Raw genomic sequence first — 25459 nt, forward strand, 5'->3', positions numbered from 1 at the left:
CAACGAGTGATTCTCTGGATTCCCTTAATCACCCGAAGATACCTATCTTATCTTGGCAGTTTGTATTCGCGATCTTACTCTTTCGGTCAGGATAAAAGACTCCATTGATATTGTTTGATAGTAGGGGAAACCGGGGCAGATTAGCCACGGATAGAATTATACAGAGGGATATTGTAGATTTATTGTTGGATAATGAGCTGGCGTGATGGATATTCTTTGGGGACACTTCCGGTAATCGCCAGTGGAAATTTATTTCACCTCAAGAAGAAAAACAAATTTTCTGTCTTGTCCAGAGCTTTCGGTCCGGATGTGAACCTTCTTCAGTGGCTACAAAAAGTTTTTCATTTATTTTCAACAATATTCTTATACAAGGTTGTTTCTTTTTCACTTGAACAATTTTTGAATTTCAACTCAATCGACTAGACTATGTTTTTTGATTTCCTGAAGTTAGTTGTTTTTGGAAAAATAGAGGATCACCACCAGCAGTCTTGGGTAGAAAGAAAACTAATTATCTATTAGTACAAACCTTTCCAAGTGTTTACTGCTGGTGATGAACCTCTATTTTTCCAAAAAAAAACGAACTTCAGGAAATCAAAAAACATAGTCTAGTCGAGTGAGTTGAAATTTGAAAATTGTTCAAATGAAAAAGAAGCGACCTTGGATAAGAATATTGTTGAAAATAAATGAAAAACTTTTTGTAGCCACTGAAGAAGGTTCACATCCGGACCGAAAGCTCTGGACAAGACAGAAAATTTGTTTTTCTTCTTGAGGTGAAATAAATTTCCACTCTGGCGATTACCGGAAGTGTCCCCACAGGATATTGTAGATTGCCTTAGAAGGACCATTAAGGAAACCACTATTTATTCGAAGTAAATACCTCTTTTGCTATTCATTGAAATAGGTATTAACCTGATACAAACATTTTTTAATAAATTAATATGTAATGAAAATTTTCATTTGCTGGCTAATTCTTCCGGTCTCCGGCGCTACCTATACCGGGCTTCAGACTAGAGGTTTAGCCCAGATCCCGAAGGTCTCAAAAATCTTAATAACAAGTAATTTTATTGATTTTAAAAAATCTAATGAATCATTTGCCCTTAATATTCAATCCTAAACATCAATTTCCTAAAAAATCATGCTTGATTAGGAATTAGAGACACTCATCGTTACAAATTGTCGTCCGCCGAAGTCTGAAAAATATAGTTCAGAACACCAAGGTCCCCGAGGTCCCCTTTTCCGTTAGTCTGTAACCGAAAATTTTGACTAGAGGCTAAGGCTCACCGGGTGGAAGGTGAAGTAGAAAATGGAATAGCATTAATTAATATTCTGAACTTTAAACCTTCTATTCCCTACCTAATTGACTTTTGTTATGGGAAATGGGGCAGTTTCACGCACACATAATTTTCAAAAATATGAATTTTTTAAAGTTTTCTTGAATATTTTGAAATAGCCAAGAGAAAATGGCTGAATTTAGATTGAATACAGTCCACATTCACTTGAAAAATGACTATTGAAACAAAATCGCTGTGTAAAACTGCCCCATCCTTCTGTATCTGTCATATTTTTTATTTGATCAAGGTTCCTGATCATTTTCTATCTTTCAAAGTTCACAGAGAAGACTTCTGACTGCTCTGCAAATTGTATTACCTAATTTGGATCTCCCCTTACGTTTTTTAACTGTGTACACTGCGACTCCGCAGTCATCCATCCATCCACAATCCATCGCACAAAACTGGGAGCCAGCACAAAAGTTTAGTTTACAACCGACAGTTGAACTGTTCGCACGCCGTGCCAGCTAAATTGACTTTTTATAGCTATCTTCACTGTTTTTTCAGTATATTCTAAACTCCCCTAATTATTCTCAGTGACTCCCTCGTGCATTTTATCTGCATGTGCATTGTTGAAAAAAAAACTCAAACATTTCCCCCAGCAGTGATCAAATTTGTGGAAGAAAATCTCGTTCAAACTGAGAATGATGTGCAAGTGAAAAATTAAACTAAAGAATTTTCGTGGTGTTGGAAATGGGATTGAAGTGATGCTGTAGACTAGTGATTTAAATTGAGACAGATTCTTTTTTTTTTTAATCTAGGAGTGTTTGTAAATGATGATCATGCAATTAAATTACCTCCCTCGAAAAAATTGATGTGAGCGAATATATTTTAGCAAATTATTGCCAACAGTGTTCAGTCCAATTCCATTTGTCATTTCATACAATGTTTCTGCATATATCTCTCATTCTTGGCTATTTATCACATTATCTCCTTTTTCTCACTTGGCGCTCCGAGAAGTTATATTCAATTTTTTTCCCGTCTGTTTTTCCCGGCTATCAGAGAGATACACCAGAAAGTGCTGAAGCCACCCACATATATTATCAATCTCTCTCCGCGATCCTGACCTCCTCTCCTGATCCTCATGCTTCCTCCACCAAATGACTTCTCCAACCGAAATTTCTCATACTCCACCTCCTCCTCATTGGCAAGTCTTCTGGGTTGGCTTTTTTTCTGCTGTCTCTCCATCGACCTTATTGTATGTGCCACCAATTCGCCACACCACTTGTATAAAAATTGAATTGATGATCTGTGCGTCTCTCTGGTCGATCACTCGTCTTCTTCTCCACTCCGCCATCCCGGGAGACGCACCAGATAGCAACTGAATTTAAAATAAAAAAAGCCATGTGAAAAATTCGTCACAGATTCACCCAGAGATTTGCAGTAGAAAAAAAACTGCCCCCAAAAAAATTCAATCACAATTGAAGAAAAATCGAGAAATCGGAAAATCCCTTGAGAATATTGGGACTTTCCATCATTTTCTATTGAAACGATTGAAATAGAAAAAAAAACCCTGCAATTTCATCACAAGTGATAATGTTTGCTAAATCAGTCATCTTTCACTGCAACACAAAAAAAGTCTTACAAGAGTTCATTAGTAAATTCTTTCAGGACAGAAATATCACCTCAAACTATATTTAAATGCAAGGAGACTGCTAAAAAATGTTAATTTTGATAAATATTTACCCTGTTGTTATTTGTGAAAAATATCTTTCGAATTGGGCGTTTTCTAAGACAAATTGTGCAATTACTGAGGTCAAAAAAGCGAAAAAACAATCTTTAAAATAATTTTAATTTAAAGAAACTTGAGGAAATTTAAATAGATGAAATTAGGGTACTACCAAACGTGGGGTAGCACCGAACACTGACTTTTATTTCTAAACTACTTATACTAATAAGACAACAAGAATCCCTATAGTATCTATGAATTTACACAGATCTCATCCTCTGAAGTCCAATATGTAATTAAAAGATCGTAGTGTTCGATGTTACCCCGTATTCGGTAGTGCCCCAGTTTCCCTAAAACACTTAATTTAAATAATTAAAAGAGCCTATACCTTACCCATTTTTTCAAAAATAACAAATAAAAAGCCTTGTTTCAAAGGTGCTTCAATTCAAAGGTAGGGTAATTGTCCTACCCAGCCGGCTATCAACTATGAACAAACTCAGTATATACTGAGTATAATACTTAGTATGAAACTAGTATGCCCATATAAAATATATAGTAGATTTTGTATGCAATGTCCCAAATACTCATCATTAGTGTGCGTGAGTCGACATTTATACTGAGTATATTTACTTGATTTTCCTCATTAATTTTCAATAAATTTTCCGTGTATTTTACTACCATTTATACTGAGTATTTTTCGTGCATTGGTACTGAGTTGGTACCTAGTATTTTTCGGTTATTCATACTATAAGTAAAAACTATATATATTTTTTATTTTCCATAACTATTTATTTTCTGAAATTTTCTTAAAATACAATGTAGCTATATTCAAAACCATTTCTAGACCCTTTAACTTTGACAGAAGATTCAACACATTAAGGTCATATTTTTTCTGAAGCCAATTACAAAAATTTTCTCCTTGACTCTTCTAGAATGTTACAGTTTAGTGAAAATTCTTTAGATATAATTTGAAAACTTCTTAAATACAAGAAAAATACGCAAGTGTAAAATGCTTCTATTGGAAACAAATTAATCCAAATGGAGACAAGGTAATGTTTCTAATTGGAGACAAACAGTGTAAGTGAAACCGCGATGAAAGGCTTCCAAAACCTTGTTGAGTTGCTCTTGAGTGCAGGATTTGTTCTTATTCCTGGTCTTTTCTCCTTTCCCATTTAAAACAATAAGAAAATCTCTCCAAAAAATCATATTTCCGGTGAGAAGGTACACTGTTAATTTTTCTGAGAAATTAACAAATTAAACTTTGTGAATATGAATGGATTTTCGCTTTATTTAGAACAAAATTAACTGAATAATGAAACTGTGGTATAGAAAATATATAAATATAGCAATTTAGTACTGTATTTATCATGAAAACAATGACGTTTCAATTTGGAGTAGCGAAAAATTTCCATTTGGAGCAGGTTTTGAATTAGCTCAATTTACCCTTCCCTACTTCTCCCTGAGCGAAATTCTTTTTTTAGATTTTGAAAAATTTCTGCAATATTATTTGGTTTTTAGAAAATTTGAAACCCTCAGGAACTGTCTTAGTCCCCTCCAAACAGAAACTCACTTTAGTCTGCTATTTCAAAGTCTTAAGATAAAATTAATCCTAACTAGTTATTTTTGATTATTTATTTATTGTTCTTCTAATAGAAAATCTCATTAGCATCAAGTACATTAATCAAATGTACAAATGCATAATATAATTGGATAAAAGTAATGTATGAAGTATATCAGTGCTTCCATCAGCAATTATTGCAAATTTATATTTTTTACTTGTCCGAATTAAAAAAAAATATTTATACGACAAAATTAAGCATAATCTTTCTAAAAATGAAAATAATATAGGGGAAAGCGCGCTATCTTCGAACGATTTATGCTTAATTTTTTTCGCATATCATTTTTTTCAATGTGTTATAAATGAATTTGGTCCATTATAATATTACACTTTAATAGCTAGTCTAATGCCTGAAAATTTCAGAAAATAGCAATAGATGAAATCCATATGGAACAGAGAAAACATTGAATTGTCCGAAGCTTGAGTCGTCCGAAGGTAGCGCGCTTTCCCCGTTTGTTTTGTAAATTTAATGCGGTAAAACTTTTTTTTAAAATTAAATTGCGAAGTAATTAAATATTTTCGGCTGTATGGAGTTACGCACATAACGAAAACTGAAAAATAAGATATTTTCTTTAAATATGCTTTATTAGTTAATAAAAGAAATAATAAGCTCTTAAGCATATAAAAAATAAAAGTCCGAATTAACACCTTGAATTATTTTTTTTTTTAAATTGTTGAATAAAATGTATTTGAAGAAAATATGCAGTTTTTTAGACTTCTTGCTTCACATAACCCTTTAAAGGTAACCTTTTTTCATTTTCATAATCGTTTTACATTTGCTAATTTCCAAAATCTAAAAAAATAAAAACAACAAATAAGAATTGATATTATCACAAATAATCATATTAATTGAGATCTTCATATCAAATTCACAATATTACTTTAATAAATATAGTGCTTACTTTATTTTTGATCATATTTAGAGACTTTAAGAGCGTTGTTTTGACGTTTTTTTTCAAGATTTATTAGAGAATATTTAATTCTTAATATATGAGTAAAATCGAAGAGCTTTCGTTCAGTAAAGTTATACAAATAAAATTACGATTAGTTACGATACTTGCTGCTGAAAACAACGACGTGGAACAGGTAGATTTAATAGGTTCTTTTCAAATATATTTTAAAAGCTTTTGGAATATTTTAAGCATCAAAAAATTTTGCAACTTATTAAAGTTGCTATCTAGATAGATAGATCCATTTTAAATTGCTTTAGTTATTAAAAATTTTAAAAACCCCTTAAGAATTGATCAACTAATTCATTGATTGATTTTTAAAGATTTATGTAGTGCATATCAAAGAAGAACAAAATTAATTCTTATCACATTAATTGATGATAGACTTGGGATTGGGATTAACATACAACTTATAAAGATATAACTTCATTGATTTTTTTTAATATGAATTTAAAAAATTGTTAAGTTTGAAATTTAGTACAGGCTTGTACTAAATAATTTAATAAATAAAGCTTTTTTTCTATCTAAAATGGAAAATATATTATTTAAGAATGGGTCAAAGATTGAAATCACGTAATCCCTATCTTTTATATTATTTCTAGTTGTACTGAAAGAGCGGGAAGGTAATAAACTTTCGGAGAGGTTGGGGCAGTTTCACGTAAGGTAAAGTACCCTTTATTCGACCGGTTCCTCTATTCGACCGGTAGATTTATTTATTCAATTTAATTATATTTGCTATAATATTTTGTGTATGATCTAACATTAATAGGTCAATTATTCTTTAAATAATACGAATCAGTGATAAATTCATAGAAATTGATGAAATTCACCATCAAATATTCAAAAATTGACCCACCGGTCGAATAGAGGAACCCGGTCGAGTAAGGGTACTTTACCTTATATGAACTTTTTCTTATAACTCATTTTTTGAACTATTATTAATCATATTCAAACAAACTATGTTGCGTTACTTTTTCGCTAGCATTGATTATCTCAAAATATACAGGACAATTTCTAAAGTAGTTATTTTTTCTTACTAAAAATCTTTATTTTTTGAAATAATTCATACGTGAAACTAGGGAAAAGTACTCTCCTTTCGAACGTTCATACCTTCGAATAATGTGAATTTTCTTTTATTTTTCCTAAGAGACTTACACATTTCTATTAACTAATAGTTCGCTTGTCATCAATTTATTGATAATTATGTGACAATCATGTGAAAATCTCTTAGGGAAAGTAAGAGAAATTCACATTATTCGAAGGAATGAACGTTCGAAGGGAGAGTACTCTCCCCTACCTCATTTTTCTCGACCTGGACGTCAATAAGTGTGCTAAAAAGTTTAAAACTTTGCAAAAATGGTATTGTACTAAAATAAACGATTGAAATGTACCACTTCAATTTTGAATAATTAATTTAATATCGACATATGAAACAATTTTCAATTTAGTTTTTCAATTTAATTTTGGTTATACTGATTTTTAACTCATACAATTTGGTAAGACATAGTTCTTATCAATTAATTTGTATAAACGCTTAAACTTCGAATATATCAATTATTTTTTTCTATAAATTGAAATTGCAATATCTTTTTGTATTTGGTCTTAACATATTATATTTAGTAAGGTGGGATAACTAGATCGTTTTTCGAAGAGTGCTAAATAAACGCTTGTTTTTGGACTCATGAAATTCTTTTTTACTTCTTCTAAATCCATAGAATTATTCACTGTTTCATTCAGAAACATATTATAAAAAAAATTATCAAAAATATTCAAGAAAATTTATGCATGCACTAACTGCGTCGCCTTTTCGCTAATTCACTTTTAATTAAATCTTTGGATTTAAAATACTTCTTTCACAAGGGAAAAACAATAAATGTTTTCAATCAACCAGCTGTAATTAGCGAAAATATCACTGCTAGAAAATTTTTAGTGAAGAACTCAGCTCGCAAAAGTTTGAAATGAGTACATTACACTCACTTAATTAATGGATAATTTTTTTTGCTCTGTCTCGAAGTTGAATAGTTATATTATGTTACTGTAGTGACTGGAAATAAAAATAAAAATATTATTTTAAGTGGATTAGTCATAATCGATCCAGATAGCGAAGCGCCCGGATTAGCACACTTGACTGTATGTAAGAAGAGATGTCTCTATTGTAGCTTACATCAAATGCAGATACAAAACGAATACAAATACGTCAACGGTTGATGCAACCGACGAAATATTGATTTACGGGGACGGTCACCGGAAACCGCAAGTTCATATCTCTTACTGTTTGCTTCTACATATATCTGTAACCGAGAGACAATTGCTTGGTATTTTTACCAAAATTACTAACTTTCAAATAGACGAAAATAATGGATATACTTACAGCAATTTACCTGTTCCCTTAAATTTAAATTTAGTTCAAACTTATCGTATTCTAAAATATTGAACCTATTAGCTCTAGTTCACATTCTCAATTAAGTAAAATTCAATTGATTTAAATTTTACCTCTTACTCTTTCAAGGAAAACTTCAATTAAAATATTTAGTCTCTTTCTGTCAAATAAAAATTGAAATTTCAATTTCATTTTTCATTTGACAAGAACAGACAATTGTATCTGATGTCACTCTAAAAGACCAAAAGGTAAAATAAAAATTTCATTAATCGATTGAATTTCACTAAATTAAAAGGTGTGTCAGCGGCAGCATCATATTCTAAATTTTAACAATATTTTGTATATTTTTTGAAATTTGTATTAGAAATCAATAACAAAATTTTCACTCTAGCTTTTATTAGTTTATATTTATTTCTTCTGGGCAATATTTTATAATTTTGAATGTTTATTTAAATTTTTCTTACATCATCATCGTCATATTAGCAAAATATGCAGCCTAGTTTGCGAATAAATCCTCAAAGTCACATCATTAGATCACCACGACACAAATGAAGAGTGTCACAAAAATTTCAATCATGGGAGACTCTATGGTGTGTTTAGCAATTATTTATAAGCATGATGATACAATGATGATTAAGAGTCGGAAAATGTTCCGAAAACACCGCATGATATAGGTGGTTGAGATGAAAAAAATTAGAAAAATGCTCATAATTTTCATTTTTTCAACACTCACTGTAAATTTTCTACATTTTTCACAATACACCGATACGAAGAAAATCATACGAAAGACGAAGAAGAGGAATGAAAAAAATTATGATGAGATAGAAAAAGAAATAGTGTTAGATATTGAGATAATTCTAAGTGAAATTAACTATCAACTTAATTAGGAATAATGGAGAAATTTTACTTAAGCTTATAGGTTTTTTTAGGGATTTTTTTTTGGGGTATTTTTAGAAGAGAATTTTATGCAATTTCTTTTTGGGCAAAAGCAGAGAAGTTGATGGTTTTTCCTGGCTGCATGCGAAGCTAATTAAAAGTTTTCCCCAACACAACTATCCTCCATGTCTCCCCAATGGGGGCCCAAGAGACATTTCAGATGGGAGAAAATGTGTGTAGGAAAAGTGTAAGAAATACACATTCCAAACTATTAACAATCTCCAACTCAACATCCTGTGTCTCTCTTTGCGTCGTTCTTGAAGCTCCAAGATTTGTTTCATCATTCGTCAATTCTAAATATATTATAGTTGGTGGGATTATTGAGAGAAAATGAGTGAGATAGTGGGGAAAAAGAGAATCTCCTTTCAACTTCCCAACTGATATTAAAATAAGGAAAATATTTCACTCTCACGCGCACTAATGAGATTTAAACATACAAGAAAAGAAACTCTACACTTCTCATTGGTAGATCCCAACTATATACTCATACACTTGTGGACTTTTCTCCCATTTCAGAAAGTATATCTTTGGAAAATTGGATGAAAACTGCTTGGAAGAAGTCAGAAGAAATTACACTCACTCTCGTGTATTTCAGGAAAATTCATTTTCAACAATGTTGCCAGCCAACAGAAAAATAGACCAAAAGTCCAATAAAGTTCAAAATTATACTCTTCCCAAACTCTCCACCATTTTCACCATCTCAATTGATGTGTGAATTTTCATTTGAAAGATTAAAATCATCTCACTTGAACTTTTTCTTTCGACTCCCTCCTCCTATATGTTCCGAAGGAGAGAAAGAAAATTCTAAATAATTATGTTTGTACATTGAAAAAGTCATTGTAGAAATTTCCATTTGATGTTTTTTTTTTCTTTGCTCTATCGTGAAAATTGAGATCATGTGTCTGTGCAGATGAAAAGGGAGTCTGCGAAGATCATGTTGAGATTTTTACATACTGCTAAGTGAGTGAACGAAAAACCACGACTTTTCCTAATCCATCTATGCCACCGTCTTCGAATACACCGAAAAAATTTTCTCATAGACATTGCCTCCGAAATACACACAAATGAGACAGTTTTGTCGCTTGAACTCGCAATGAATCGCAAAAAGAGGAGTTATTGTGGAATTAGTTAATTTGACGGATAATTTGAATTATAAATTTAGCATAGAACCGTTTTACTGTCGGTTATTCACCGTTTTTTAATTTAAAATTCAAAAAAATGAAGATCTAAATTTAAAAAAAATAGATTTAAGGGAAGAACACCAGCGATCGGCAGTGTTCCTCGGATCGTCAGGTTATTACCATATTGTTGCACCAATTCAAATGACTTTTTGAAAATTATTCGGTTATTTTTACCATTTAGCCGTCACAAAAATTCAGTGCATTAATTCATATTTGATAATTCATATTTATATAAAACCAATTTTCCGTGAGACAACTGATTAAATTCGTGACGATCCGTGGTACAGAGTACATATTTACAATTACATCTATATTTTTTATTAATGTATTGTAAAACTTTAAAACTCAAATGCACGGATATAATTAAATGGATCACTAATATACCGATTAGCATACACAAAAATACCAAATAGTATTTTGAGGTTCATATTTTCAACTAAATATCGAGCATATCTCTTAACATTCCGATCCGGGGTACTCTTCCATTATTTAATTTTTTTCTATGTTTCGTAACTCACGATGATACAGTAGACTCTCTCAAATTCGGGCATTTGGAACCGAAATGTCATCCGAATTAGGATGAAATTCGAGCGACAAAGTTTTTGAAAAGCAACGAATATTTATTCATCTGAATACAATATTGAGTTTACATACTAATATTTATAGTAAATTGCATGAAAATTGCTTAGTAATGCAAAATCACATCAAAACTAAGACAAACCATGCTAAATTTGAGCATATTTGCTTCATTTTGATAATCATAATCACACGTGAAAAATGACAACAAACGTTTTTCAAATGTAACTGCTGCCCGAATTAAAAGTAGCCCGATCTTAAAAGAGCCGAATTTACGAGAGTCTACTGTACTTCAAATCTATTTATCGTTCTCTTGACATTTATAATAAATAGAGACAGCTAGCTTCAGTCAAGGCTTCAGTGATAAAATTTGGTACAATTTTCGATGTTTTTCTACGTATAACGCAACGTTAGACAGACAGTAGACTCTTGATTTTCCTTGTAGGGGAGAGTACTCTCCCTTCGAACGTTCATGCGTTCGAATAATGTGAATTTTCTTTTAGTTTTCTTAAAAGACTTAAACATTTCTAATAAATATTAGCTAGCTTATTATCAATTGTTGAAAATTCCGTGACAATTTATTGTAAATCTCTTACGAAAAACAAAAAAAAATTCTCATTATTCGAAGGCATGAACGTTCCAAGGGAGAGGACTTTCCCCTACTTTTCGTTCGGGTGACATAAAATACTCCGGCCGACAGTTCAATTAAAAAAAAATTGTTAACGTGTTGCAAACCTTTTTGAGTTTTTTACGCAAATATGCGGTAATTATGATTATTGTGACTTTTATAGAATGTAAATTCAGGGAGAATGTCGATTTGATCGGATCAGTAGGGGAATTCTGTAAATATATGACAATGTCATATGAGGAATTTTCTTGGTTAAATTCTGGAGAAATACAACATTAAAGATCGGTGAGTATCAAATGGCTATTACAAGTATGAACTTGAACTTCTCAATCATTAGAATGAGTCACATTTTTAACACTTTCGCTAAATTCCACCACATAAAAGATTCTAAATTTATCATATGACATTGTCATACGGTTACAGAATTCCCATGTAGGATTTACTCCACAAACCTTCTGCGGAAATAAAATAATCATTGGATTTCAAACGGTTTGATGTATACCAATTTCTTTAATTCGTGTGACATTTTGGTCTAATTTTCACGGATGTCCGACAGACTACTGAAACGTTGGACTTTGGCTTATAGTAAGCAATAAATTTATGAAAAATAGTACATATTTCTTACATTTTGGATACCGTTCAAGATTATCGATGTTTTTTCTATGTTTTATCCAATATTATCAATAATATTATGCAATATTATCCAAATAAAACCCTCTCATCAAAATAGTATTCACGCAATTTCTAAATAAAAAATATAATTAGAATAGTGTAATAAGTCTTAAAATTCTATGTTTTTCTTCTTTGGGAACTGACTAATAACTACAATGAATAATTTAATAAATTCTTTCTTGGAATTTCTCATTAAACAAATATGTAAATTGTAGGCGGTAAAAACCAGTTTTACCATGTGGATTCCACTTTAAATTCCAATGTTTTTCGATGTTTTTTATATTTGTTAAACATTCACTTAAAATGAATATAAATTTTATAGACTAAAGGCTAAGCCCTATTTAATAAAATTAAGATTTTATATATAACACTTCAACAATATATTATGTTTCCAAATGTATTTTGATTATCATGGTAGGGAGAGGTGGGGCTACTTCGCTCTATGGACTACATTGATATACGATTTTTATGAGAGCTAAATTACAATACGTTAAAGCCAAATTTCCTTTAGAAATATGCGAACAAATCGTGTATCAATATAGCCTCAGAGTTCAAAATAGCCCCACCTACCCCTATCTACTCTACAGTACAGATTTTTTTTATCAATGGTTTTCTATTTTATATATCAAAATATTCATTGTCATATTAACATTTAAGGAAATTATGTTTGTTAATTATGTAATTCTAATGTGGTTGTCTTGTTCTTTATATGTAATATCTTATACTGTCTTGTCTTCAGTTAAGTAACTAGGATAATATAAATTTAATTTTAAATTACAATTTTTTCTATGTTTTTTTTAAATAATTATGTTTCACTTTAATTGTTGATATCGTCTTTACAAATCTTTTGTGTTTGTTTCTTTAACGAGAAATTTGTAATAAATTTAATAATAGTAGATGAATACTCTTTCAAACAGAGTGTTCACAAAAAAAATCTATGTTTTTATTCGTTTCAGTGCTTGTTTACCAATTACTCGTAAATTACTTAAAGTTCTTTATTGTAAGAGATAAGTTATTATTGTAAACAAATATATATAAGGAAATATTCATTATTCTTCACAAATTGTGACTCATATACAAAGCAGATAGAGCCTTAAATTTTCTATGTTTCTCTATCTTGTCTTTTTTTTGCATACAGAATCTATTAAAAAATAAATTTTAAGCAGAGGGCTTTCTCTGAACTGGAGTAAAATGTGTTGGATCAATCTTACATGAACATTTTAGATACTGTTCAGTTTTCTATGTTTTCAGTACATATTTACAGTCTGTAGAATTTACACAGTATTCAGCTTGAAATACCAGTTGAGAAATTGAAATAAATTTTTATTAATATTAATAATTTAAAAATTCTGCAGTTACTCTATACAATAAAATATTGCCAGATCTATATTTATTTAAAAAACGTATTATTTCAGTAATTAAATTATAATAATGACACTATTGCTTGTTGCTTGTTCGTTTTGTTCCCATATTGTGATTTTTTTTTATTGATACTTTTAAATGTTCAGAAAACTTTTTTTTTCAATCTAGTAAAAAATATGTATAGTCCTACGATGTACCTTGTGTATATGGGCATGAATAAATAAAACAATTCAATTCAATATAATATCACTGTAAGTAAAACATAGAAAAACATAGAAAAATATCAAAAATGCTTGTTATGATAGGGGATTTGTTCGTTAATAATTTTCTTCAAATCGTAATTGTTCTTTTCGCATAGAAAAGATTTTGTAGTTTGAATTGAGCAATCTGCCAAGACAGTAGCTTCAACTCTAATTTGTCTTAGGCAGACGCTCTAATATCGCGATCATCGCGATGATCGTTTCAGATGAATAACTTTGAAGGAATCTCTGTGAAAATTTGTGTGATTTTTCTTCGGGATTATGCTCTCATGTCATCTCCCTCTGTCTCATGACTTTTTTTTTAATTTGCGAGAAAATAAATTTTGAGTAAAAATTTCTAAGGCAGTGAGTGAAAAATTCCCATGAAACCTTGCAGAACATCACTGCATTGGCCAGTGATCTGTTGGGGTTTTAAGAGTGTGTGAAAGAGGCATAATCGTGGATGAGACAGCAAGAGAATCGCATTTTTATCGCTTACGCACACAAATCATATACAAGAGTATAGGGGACTTTTCCTCCTACAGTCAACTAGACGGCCGGGTAGTACAATAACGACTACCGACTATGAAACATCATCGCGTACAGTGCAGTGTGAGCTCATGGGATTCTCTTTTTCACAAGTTGCACATTTGAGATGATACACTATCTCAAATATACAAGTATTTTTCAAAGTTAAAAAAATATATTGAAAAAATAATAAATAAAATAAAATATTCATCCATCGAACACTGTGGAAAATTAATCGAGTGAGAAGAACATTGAATCTATTTTTTTTTTTTTTGGGAGTGCTTTATAAGCTGTGGAATAATTTCACAAGAATTGAAATTCTTATGATTTGTTTCACACATCAGTGAGAAAGTTGAATTGCAGAATAATATTCACAATTTTCATCGAGAAACAATTGAATCACAGACTTACACACACACATTTCGATAGCTTTAAAATTAAACAGTGTTATCGGGAGATGACTAGAAAATTGATTTCATGAATGAAGAGACCATTATCATGAAATAATTTGTGATACTTTGCTGTTTTTGTTATTTTTTTTGCGGCGTAACTCACCATTGAGGAGCCATCGAAGTGCGTGTGTGCGATATAGAGGATTTCCCTATAATCCCTCCGAGTGACAAATTAATCCTCTCGGGCATTTCACTTGTAAGACAGTGAACTTTCGCCGCATTGGCGACTTCCATACCGTTTTTCACCGTGTGAAATTTGAGAAAATCCCATCAGTTTCAAAGCCTTTGATCATTGAAGACAGATCCCAAGTCTCTGTTGCATAAAAGTTCACAAATTCTTAATGACAATATCAAGATGCAATTGTATAGGTGTCTCTAAAGATTTTTCTCACGAATCTCACGGTTGTACACTGTGGAGAAAAGAAGTAGAGAAAAAAATCATCACTCCAATGTAATTGTTTTACAATCATTGCAAACTTTTTTTTCCTCTTCTTTTTTTTTGAGAAAGCATCAGCACAGAAAAAAATAAGACGGAGATACAACAAAACAACTGTCCAATGTTTAATTGTGAAAAAAAGAGGCAGTAAATAGAAGTGGAAAAAAAAGAAAAAAAAATCTCACTGTTTCAGTTGATTCTCTTCTTTTTTAACTTAAATGTGCCTACTCTCCTCAAGAAATTGGATAAATATACATCGAGTACGAATATATAAATTATAATTCAGCTCAACTTTTCAACAATATAAACCGTGTGAGAAGAGTTACGAGGCAGAGTCACTTCTTCTCATTACAATATTCAGCAGGAACACGGGCAGAGACAGACAAAAACACCACAAGATACACTGTGTCCCTCTCTTTTGCTCTCTACCATTAAAATTTTACATACAACTACCCATTTGTCCAAGAAAACTACCTTCAACTACCTTTTTGGCCGCCTTGCCACAAATTCACTGCATCAGACTATATAGGAAAACAGTGTGAATCATCTACAATGCAACATCAATTTAGTAGATTACTTATAGTTCAACGGTAGTGTGGTGATGCACATTAGAATTTCAAGAAATTACTGATTATTCACTTAGTTTTAGGATTGTGATTCTATATTGACTTAGCCATGTGACATTGTCAGCGGCTTTTCCATGAGACTTTATTTGTGACTTCGTCACTTGACTGCGGTGTAGCTTAGTCCCCAGACTTTGTCACATGATTTTGTCCTGTGACTTTGTCACATGAATCAAAAATCAAAATCACAAAATTAAAGAAGAATCATGCCCAATCACAAACTAAATGTTAATTGGAATTTCAATATTAGTTGCAGAATTGAGATTCTGTATAAAGTCATATGACTTTGTCATGTGGTACTCCAATCAATGTGGTAAATCCAATGAATTCATTACTAATTTGAAGAACTGTTCTATTAAAGTGGAAGTAAATTTTAGGAAAATACACGAACTTGGATTTAGAATTAGATGAAGGATCAGTACTTTTAATCTCATGAGTTTGTCATATAATCTTGTTTTGTAGTGATCTTATTATCATAGATAAACTTTCCAATATTGATAAAGATCAATACTACAGAATTGTTGAGGATTTATATCAGAATCGAAAGAATAACTCGATTTAGAATTTGCTGATTGTTTACTGTGTTATATGACATTGTCAAATGAGTTTGTCATATGACATTTTGCGCAATCTTCCAGTTTCTCTGTACAATTTTTGAAAAATTTCAAAATAAGATGATTCCAATTACCAATTACCATAATGAATTTATGATTAATTTGAAGTCCTTTTCTATAAAAATTGAGGAAAGTTTTACGTTTAGATCAGAAGATCTAATTCAGATGAAGGATTAGCACTTTTACCTTTATGAGTTTGTCGTATAATTGTATTTTGTGCAGAGAATTAATTTTTCAATATAACTGAAATTTAATATTACAGAATAGGTAAAGAATTCTTATAAGAATCATATTCAACCCGGTCTAGAATTTGTAGATGGGTGATTGTGCCACATGATATTGTCATATGAGTTTATCATAATTTTTAAAGATTTGCTAAGCAGAATGAATTCATGTTTAGTATCACTATTCAAGATTAGTATTGTATTCAGTATTAGTATTTTTTACCTCACAAGTGCGCCATATAATTTAATTGTGTTTTATAGAGTACAGATTTTTTTTTATACAGCTGAATATCAATATTATAGAATTTGTGGAGAATAGTCAAAAGAAGCGATTGAAATTCGGTTTAGAATTTGTAGATTGCTCATTGTGTTATACGACATTGTCATATCAATTAAGTCACTTAAATAGATCAGAAAGTACTTCTAAAATGGGATTTAAAGGTATGTTACAGTATTGCGATTCTATATCTCATGACTTTCTCATATGACAAAGTCAGGCATTTTGATTTAAAAACCTTATATGCTGATAAATAAATTTGACTTGCGATCAGAACGAGCCAGTCTGTTATTTTCCGCCAGAAATCGGAAAAACTCACGCCTAAGGAGAGTTTAGTAAACTCTCCAAGATCCAATAGCGTAGAAGTGAAAAAAAAAGAAGAAAATCCGTGTCTTGCCACCGAAAAACTTTTCTCCGTTCCACCAGAATATAGCAGATGAAAATGTAAATTTGGCGTATGTGTTGGGGATTTTTGAAAGTGTATTGGGGATTTTTGATATATAAATATAAATTATTTAAAAATAGACATCATCTATATATAATTTCCTTCGACTTGTACAACACACCGACTCGAAGAAGCAAAGATGAGGCGAAAATAAAAGAAGCTGAGAACTTAAGTCGTCGCCGTCGTTGGAAAAAGAGAGGAGTTTCTCAGGGGGGCAAAAAAGCGCGCGCGCGCGTAAGATTTTGTAGATTTACCCCAAAAGAAGCCCATTGCTGTATTTCAGTCATTAACACAGTGGATTTTCATCTCAAACATATCACACTTTTCTAGCTTGAAGTCTCTCGAAGTCACGAGAGTCTCAGTCCAAAACACCAATTGCGTGGAAATACTACAAGATTTTTTTTTCTTGCATTTTTAGACTTTCGAAAGTCTAATGTCCTAAGAATAGTTTTGTTGAAAATCCATCATCACTAGAGAAATTCCTTGGTCAGAAAAAAAAAACACAGAATATCCTCCTGCAATCGTGAGTGTCTCAGCATTGACTTCTCTGCCAAGTGAGAACCCCCATTCCTATTCTCTGCCGATGATTCTTCCGACAAGACACCTACTTTTGAGAATCCGCATGGAACAAATAGAATTTCCTTCCTCACATCACCCACATTAAATTCTCCACCTTTTACTCATTCTCAGACACGGTGAAAAGTCCCAAAGTGATTATTTCATCCGGGAAAAAATTGGAGGAGACGCCAGAAGACTTGAGTGCCAAGTCGTGTGGATTAATCACCAATAGTGTACACCTATAGTGTGAAATGAAGTGTTCAATAGTGGCACATCGGCACAAATTACACTTCCTGCATTGCGAAACTGACCGACCGGATAAGACAATCACCGACAGCCGGTGTAGACGAGTGTATGAAATAGTTCTTGTGAATTGGTAAAGCTTTTTTTTTTAAATTTAGTATTTAGAACAATTTCAAATTTTTGAGAACAATTCTGGTGGACAATTCTTGGGACAAGAGAGTGTAGTGTGGAAAAATCTCGGATTTGTCCCAGTTTTTGTCCCATGTGACGTGACATTTAACAATGAAAAGCCGAGGAAACTGTGCAGAAGAGCGGCGACAAATCCAGTGCTACAAGTGTCAAAGAGCATCCCAAGACCTGTGCTCCCGGGGTGCCCCATAGGCTCGAGAGCAACACCCTAACCTCGGCGACCTGGGACGCCATGAATGTGCGCGTCCAGCGCAAATGGTGTCTCATGCGAACTCTAATGTACCTGTGGATCGTGGCCTGCACACTGTTAATGGTTGTCTGGTGTGAGGGCGCTACTGCCATGCATCTCACTCCGAGTCTCGCAACTCCCGCAAGGAATTCCACATCCCACCACCGGTGGGCGCCACTAGTCACCGGCCACCAGCGCCCCCATGACCGGTCAACCGGTCTCAAGTCCGATCTCACCCCCAGCGATAAACAGGGCCAGATCCTCCTGCAGCGCATCATTGCGGCGGCTAGGCGAACATCAGGGTTGCCAGAGTGGATGACTAGGCCGCGCACCCACTCACACCAGCGCCCACGACTGAAATTCGATCCAGATCTCCAGTCAATGCCTGAGAACCAGGCCGCCAGTTACCTCAGGAGCTCACCGTTTGGGCGCAACAGACGCGAGTCCCGCTACCGACCCAATCGTGGTCGACAGCGTAGGTACTGCTCAGCCCGCGATCCTACGGCACTAGCCTTCGAGGCACCCACAGTATTTGAGGGCAAGGTGCGCTCCATGAGTTCCGACCGGCGTGCCAACTTCTCAGCCACGTTCGAAGTTAAAGAGATCCACAAGAATCAATCCACCTTCAAGTTGCCGCCACTTGTGCGTCTGCAATTCTCCTTCGGGAATACCAGTGAGTGTGACATCTATCGTGAAAAGTTTCGTCCGCGCGGCAATGTGCGCGATGAACTGGAGCAGGGGAAGGTGTACTTTCTGTTTGTGAAGCAAGTGACCTTGGGTAACTTCACAATCATCGGACAACCCATCAAAAAGACCAAGAAGACACTCAATGAGGTTAAAACTGGAGCTAGCGAAAAATATGGTGAGTCCCTCCAATTGCTCTTTATATAACATTTGTGGTATAGCTCATGAGATCTCCTTGAGAGATCGCGAATTGCTCTATTTGTCATCCATCTCAGCTTGGGCAAGTGAGATCAGTGGAGTTCTGTGAAATCATTGACTTTACAGAAAATGGAAAATATATGAAGAAATCACAGCTCTTCGTGGAAAAGAAAATGTCTTCATATTTGTCATTCGCATAAAGTGTCTTTCCTATGACACACACTTAAATATTGAATATGGAAAAATGATCACCGAATAATTGAAAATTTTTAAAATTACTTTTTATACGGACTTTGTTTGCCTTTGCCAAAAAAATCGAAATTAATTGTTCTAGACATGATTAACTTTTAATGTTGTTTCAGTTTCAGCAAAATATTTTTGCTGAATTAGCAATAAATAACATAAATTTCTTGTTTTAAAAAGTAATAAAATTTTAAGGAACCTAGACTTTAGCCAAGTATATTAATAAAAAAATATTGAAATACGAATAATATAGGTACTTTATGGTCTCTATACTATAAGAAATTAAATGTGAGCATTTGGCATATTGACGGTCATTTTACGATTTGTGTAAGAAAAACGCTTAAATTAATATTGTGCAGTACAGACGTACTTAAACATATCGTTGATTTTATCAGCAATTGGGATATCTACATTTCTGAATATAGATCTTTATCTACGATTTCTATAATACCGGTTTTAGACCTAAAGTTTAGCTTTAAAGTTTAACTCTTTTAATATCTAATCAGTCATTATTTATGCAAAAAATAAAACGATTTAGGATTGGATACTAAGAACAAGTGAAATATTTTTTTTTATTTAGAATTTCGATATCTTCGAAACATGGACTAAACCGTCAGTCTAAAACCGGTGTAAACACACAAATACGCAGGACATCAATCCAATTTTTGCTTACTGCTAGATTTAAGATAATACGGTAAGGGCAATTAATTCCTCAGATTCTTATTAAATTAAATTGATTGTTCTTTTGAAATTGAGAACTTCGGGATTAGTTTCAATCTCTAATCTAAAATTTAGACTGGGATGTCTGAAGATATTTTGCAAGGATTCTATATTGCAAGTATGCGTATTTGAACGCTATTTGACGTGTCTAAGAATATTTACCTAATGTATACCTTACCGGAGGCAGCCAAAATCCCGAACGCCAAAATCCCGAAAGCCAAAATCACGAAAGTAAAAATCCCGAATGTTCAAAATCCTGAAAGGGATGAAATTATATGGAGGATAATGTGTAAAATAATTTCCCAAGACACAGAAAATTTCCCTTTGCCTCCAGCAAGCGCAGGTGTAATCGAGAGAGTAGCTATGACACTTTTAAGAATTCGAGATTTTGGCTTTCGGGATTTTGGCGTTCGGGATTTTGGCTTTCGGGATTTTGGCTTTCGGAATTTTGACCGGGACCTATACCTTATAGCAGGTGTTCCAAAAATCGTTTCACAAATAAATCCTAAAAGTAAAACGTTATATTGATCTCTTTTATATGGGTACTTGATCATTTGTTCTCTTGTAGCTCAAACAGTTAAACATATCGATCGAATACGAGTCTCAGATTATAGGTTTAGTCCAGTTTCCGAAGGACTGGAAATTTTTAAATAATAAAAGCAGTTTTGAGTTATTCTTCAAAATTAAAATCCGATGAATAATTTTCCCTTCATATTCAATTCAGAGTCAACATCTTCAGAAAAATAATGCTTAATAAGAACTTAGGGACGCTAAGACAAATTGTTATACCACCTTTTAGGTTTATAGATCGTATAATATGGGCTTTTGGCATGAAGCTTAGCTAGGCTTTGGATATGGTTTAACAGTTTAGCTTCACTGAGAAAAATCGGAGAATTTTGACTTTTAGACAACTACCGTAAAGCGGTTTTCAGACTAGAGACTTAGCCCAGTTCCAGTGGGTCTTAAAATCCTAAATAGTGTGCAATTTAATTGTTTTTTGAGAGACTAATAGGGTATTTATCTTTAATAATCCAATCCTAAGTTAATTTTTTCCAAAAAATCATAATTGATAAGAAATTAGAGCAATTAAGCCATTTGGCTAAGCTTTAGGTCTTAAGCCCGTATAAGTGCGGATGACTTTGACCCCCTCCTGTTCGTAAGCTTTTCCTCAATCCTAATGTTTAAGACCGGTTCTCATCAATCACATATGGTAGATTAGATTTGTAAAGATTATCTTTAATTTCTAGAAGTAAAGAAACGTTTACAAACAGGAAGGTGTCAAAATCACTCGCAGGGGACAAAGTCACCCGCACTTATGGTACATTTTGTTTCATTATTTATTTATTTCGATGTCCCGGGCTTTTATTGCCATTTTATACATTGTTGTAAAATGTCAATTCTGGACAAAACTAGGACTTAACCCTTTATGGACGATTGGAACACCGGTGTCCCATAAAGAATATAATTTTTCCTGACTACCTAAATTTACTTTTTCCTTCTGTTTGTACGTAAGTTCAAAGTAGAAGGTTGAAGGAATCTAGGATATTTTTTTGGAAGTCTCCAGCTAAGTAAATTTTTAAACTAAAAAATGATGAATTTTTAAATTCTCATAATAAAAATTATTATTAAAAAATTTTTATACTTCCAATTTTTTTTAAGCAAAACTGTTTTGGGAAAAGAAACTACGATACTCAAACATAATATTTTTCATTAGATTGAAAATTATCATTCATTAGCATTGTCAGAAAAATTACTTAATTTTTTGCCTATTTTTGTCCCTATCGTTCATAGAGACAAAAATACACCAAATCAGACTCTGTTGGCTTTTCGAAGGCCAGATATAAGACTTTTTACTGGTTTTGTTCATTGGTTTCATTTTTATTGCTGATTTTCGGTCCGCGAAAACTGTCTCGTCGTTAAAGGGTTAAGCTGAGGGACCACTTAACGTAATTATAATCTAAACAATTTAGACTATAATCCCCTCAATTTCTTACAAAACCATCTCTCAGCTTAGCTTAAACCATAAATCTGTGTAGAGCATAAGGCTTAACCCTATGACTTAAATACTCTAAATTCTTATGAATAGAGATTTTTTTATTTAGATTTGAATATTAAGGGTGAGTGATCCACTAGCTCCTGAAAGAGCTATAAAATTGTTTGTTATTTCAGGATTTAACCCTTTAAGGACGATTGGGTCACTGGTGACCCAAATATGAAATTTTTCCCACGGTCTTCTAAAGTTGCATTTTGCTCTAAAAAGTTAGAAAAAGTGATTTTTTTCTGACCCTAGTTTTTTGACCCTCTCATCCTTAAAGGGTTCAAATCTTCGGAGAAAGCCAAAATGACGAAAAAAAATTTATGGAATAGGTGACTTTATTTTTTTTCAATAAAACCAATGAATTTTTCAATGAATTTTCAACCGATCTTCGTGAAAATTTGAGAAAATGATCTCAAATTAATGAAAAATTTAATAAAAACAATTTTAGTTCAGTTAAAAAGGTTGAAAATAGGTTTTGGCCGCTATGGCCCCACTATGCAGTGTTCTAGTCTGAAGCCCTTTTTAGATCTGAAGCCCGGCTGTACGTAAATAAATGAATGCGGCTGTACGATTATCCCAGTTGCTAAAAATCGCGAAATCAAAATAATAGATAACATTTGTGCTTAAAATCCTACTCCAAGTAACTTTTTATAAAAATCTTGTCTTTTATGAAATTAGAAAAGTTAAGCCATATGATTGAATTGACTATTATACTGGACACACCTATTACTTAATCTGAGATACGGCTTAACGTAATTATAAAGAAAATAATAATTGGACTACATTCTCATCAGTTTCCCACCAAGTCATCTGTCGGCTTAAGCCAGAAGTCTCTCTAGGGCGTGAACCTCGATCTAAAGGCCGTATAACCCTCAAACTTATAGCTAAATAAGAATGCATTTTCAATGTTAAACTTTTAAAATTAATTTGTGAATAGAAGAAAGACATTTCTCCGGAATTTCTACTACAAATGATTAGATAAGTGTCCTTCCTCATTAAGAAAATCTGGAAATAGATAAAATGTTCCAGAGGTAAAAAAATAGGATAATGGACAAATTCTTTGTCTTTCAATTGTCGTTCTCACGTTTTGGTGTCTTTTTTTTTGTAAAAGAACTCTATAAAGTTTGCCTAGGAGAAGTAGTTCTGGGAAATACTTTTTTCTGTTTTGCTCCAAAATATCGATAAGATGTTTGCCTTTCAAGAAGTCGCAGATTTTCAGGGAGGAATAAAAAAAAAGAGAGTCAAGAACTCCTGGAGGTGTTTGCAAGGTGAGAAAGAGGAAGAAAGGATTTGAGAGCATCATTTGGGAAATTATAGAAAGCAGATGAGATCTTGGGTGTTTATTTGTGTACACAGTTGAGGCCCGAAAGTGCTTTGGAGCCAAGTCAAATGGGTTTTCTTGAGAAAGAGAAAATATATTCACGCGACTTCTTTTCGGGTTGCACCGTCTTTCCCACCCAATTGATTAATCATCATCAAATAATCTCACCCGGTGAGATGAGAATTTTTCCGTATATTTTCCTTTTCACACTAATTTACACAATTTTTTTTTTTTGCTTTAACTCTCACCTCTCTTCCCAAGAATTAATTATTTTTGTTTAATTTCCCCTCTCACTATAGCGTCGCTTTTTTTTTAGGAGTTTCTTGAGCGTCTTTTGCAACGATTCCAAGTGCCGATGGGTGGTACAATAAAAATTTGTTTGCTCTTGGTATTCTCCAGCAGAGATCACAAGATTTGGCACAAAAAAAAAGACCGACTTTTCCATATCCTCTGAAAAACTCTCAATCTCCTCTTAATTTGTGATTCTTAGGAAAGAATAATGTATATTTACACCTATTTTTGTGGCTACAATTGAGGGAAAAATTGATTGAGAATAATGCTCATCTTGGTCTTTAGGTTCTCTCAAACACCGCGATCCGGTGATCTATAAATAGTTGGCGCACATTTGTGATCATCTTATTGACTCCCACTGGTAATTTTTCTCCTCACTTTGGCTCGATATCACACACAATATCACCAAGATTATGACGGGGAGTCGCACATGGGTTTGGAGAAGAGGAAGGTAATAAAAAAAAAATTATGAGAAGAATTGCTTAGCTGAGAATTGATTGAGTATATAAATTTTTGTGAACAATCTCACGTATTGCAGCGGCAGCAATAACAATTTATATGGGCACTATGTTGTCCGGCTGCTGATGAAATAGCTTTCTACAATTCCATTTTTGGTTAAACTGTAACTTACTATACGCTCGTCGGTGGTCAATAAGTATAATGTAATGCCTTGTGGAGTGTCTCCATGAGAGAGAGGAACACCATGTGATCGTACTCAGACACACAATCTATCTTACCCACTTTTGCCCCAAGTTTAATACCTCAATCTCTTCTTCAATTGCACCTCATCGACACTTTAGGAAGATTATCCCAACAAACCCAAAAAGGAAAAAGAATTTTCAATTGCAGCACTATCTGCATTCCATCATCCTGATGATCACTGATCAATAAGGATCCTCCATATACATGATCCCCTTTTTGCTTCTCAATGCACAACATTGTGCAGAAAAAAGCCGCAGCCAATCAAATGTGACAAATTGTTGGCATAAGAAATCTCAAAGAACATGACACGCAATTAACGTTTTGTTGCACGTGAAAATGGTCTCTAAAGTAAATCAAACAGCAAGTAAACGCACGATTACTAATTACTAACAGACACTCTTAAGCTAAATACGTTGTTCGGCGGGAAACATTGTTCACCATCCACTTGCACGGCTAATCACAATAAAATCACGATTTTGCTAAAGACTTTAGAGTATTTAGATTGATAAAAGGACGAAGCAGTGAATAATGTTTCACAAACTTTAAATTACAGTCGCGACATTTCAAGCAATAAATAGAAAATTCGGTCAGTAGACATTCACGATTTAAAGATTTATAATAATAATGCGCCATAATATCCACAAGAACAGGGGTGGAACGGGTGGAATGATAACTTTTCGACACTATCGAATAGTTAGTATCGTTAGTATCGATAAAGCTCTTTTTGTTAGATTAAGCGAATGTCGACTTTTTACGCATTATTAAGTCATTCATAGCGACATTTTTAAAAGAATGTGACAGCTAATAAATATCTATATAACTTACAGGAAGTGCAGATATCGCTTAAAGTTTTCAGAATCGACAGTCGATACTATCGAAAATAAGTTATCATGTCACCCCAGGTC

The 25459-nt window shown here is 33.0% G+C and overlaps 1 protein-coding gene across 4 annotated transcripts in view; it reads left to right on the plus strand.

The window, feature by feature from the left end:
- Positions 1-1754: 1754 nt before the first annotated feature.
- Positions 1755-25459, plus strand: part of LOC129804825 (protein vein) — a 95122-nt gene continuing 71417 nt past the window's right edge. The window contains exons 1-2 of one of the 4 annotated variants that reach the window (XM_055852458.1): positions 1755-2144; positions 17829-19219. In XM_055852458.1, the coding sequence (XP_055708433.1) occupies positions 18361-19219 (859 nt within the window). In that variant the 5' untranslated portion in view covers positions 1755-2144; positions 17829-18360. Of the gene's footprint in view, positions 2145-14089; positions 14307-14945; positions 14971-17828; positions 19220-25459 lie in introns of those variants that run through there. The other 3 variants (XM_055852455.1, XM_055852457.1, XM_055852456.1) reach the window with 3 other exon arrangements.

This window comes from Phlebotomus papatasi, chromosome 2 (assembly GCF_024763615.1).
Source record: "Phlebotomus papatasi isolate M1 chromosome 2, Ppap_2.1, whole genome shotgun sequence".
Taxonomy (NCBI): domain Eukaryota; kingdom Metazoa; phylum Arthropoda; class Insecta; order Diptera; family Psychodidae; genus Phlebotomus; species Phlebotomus papatasi.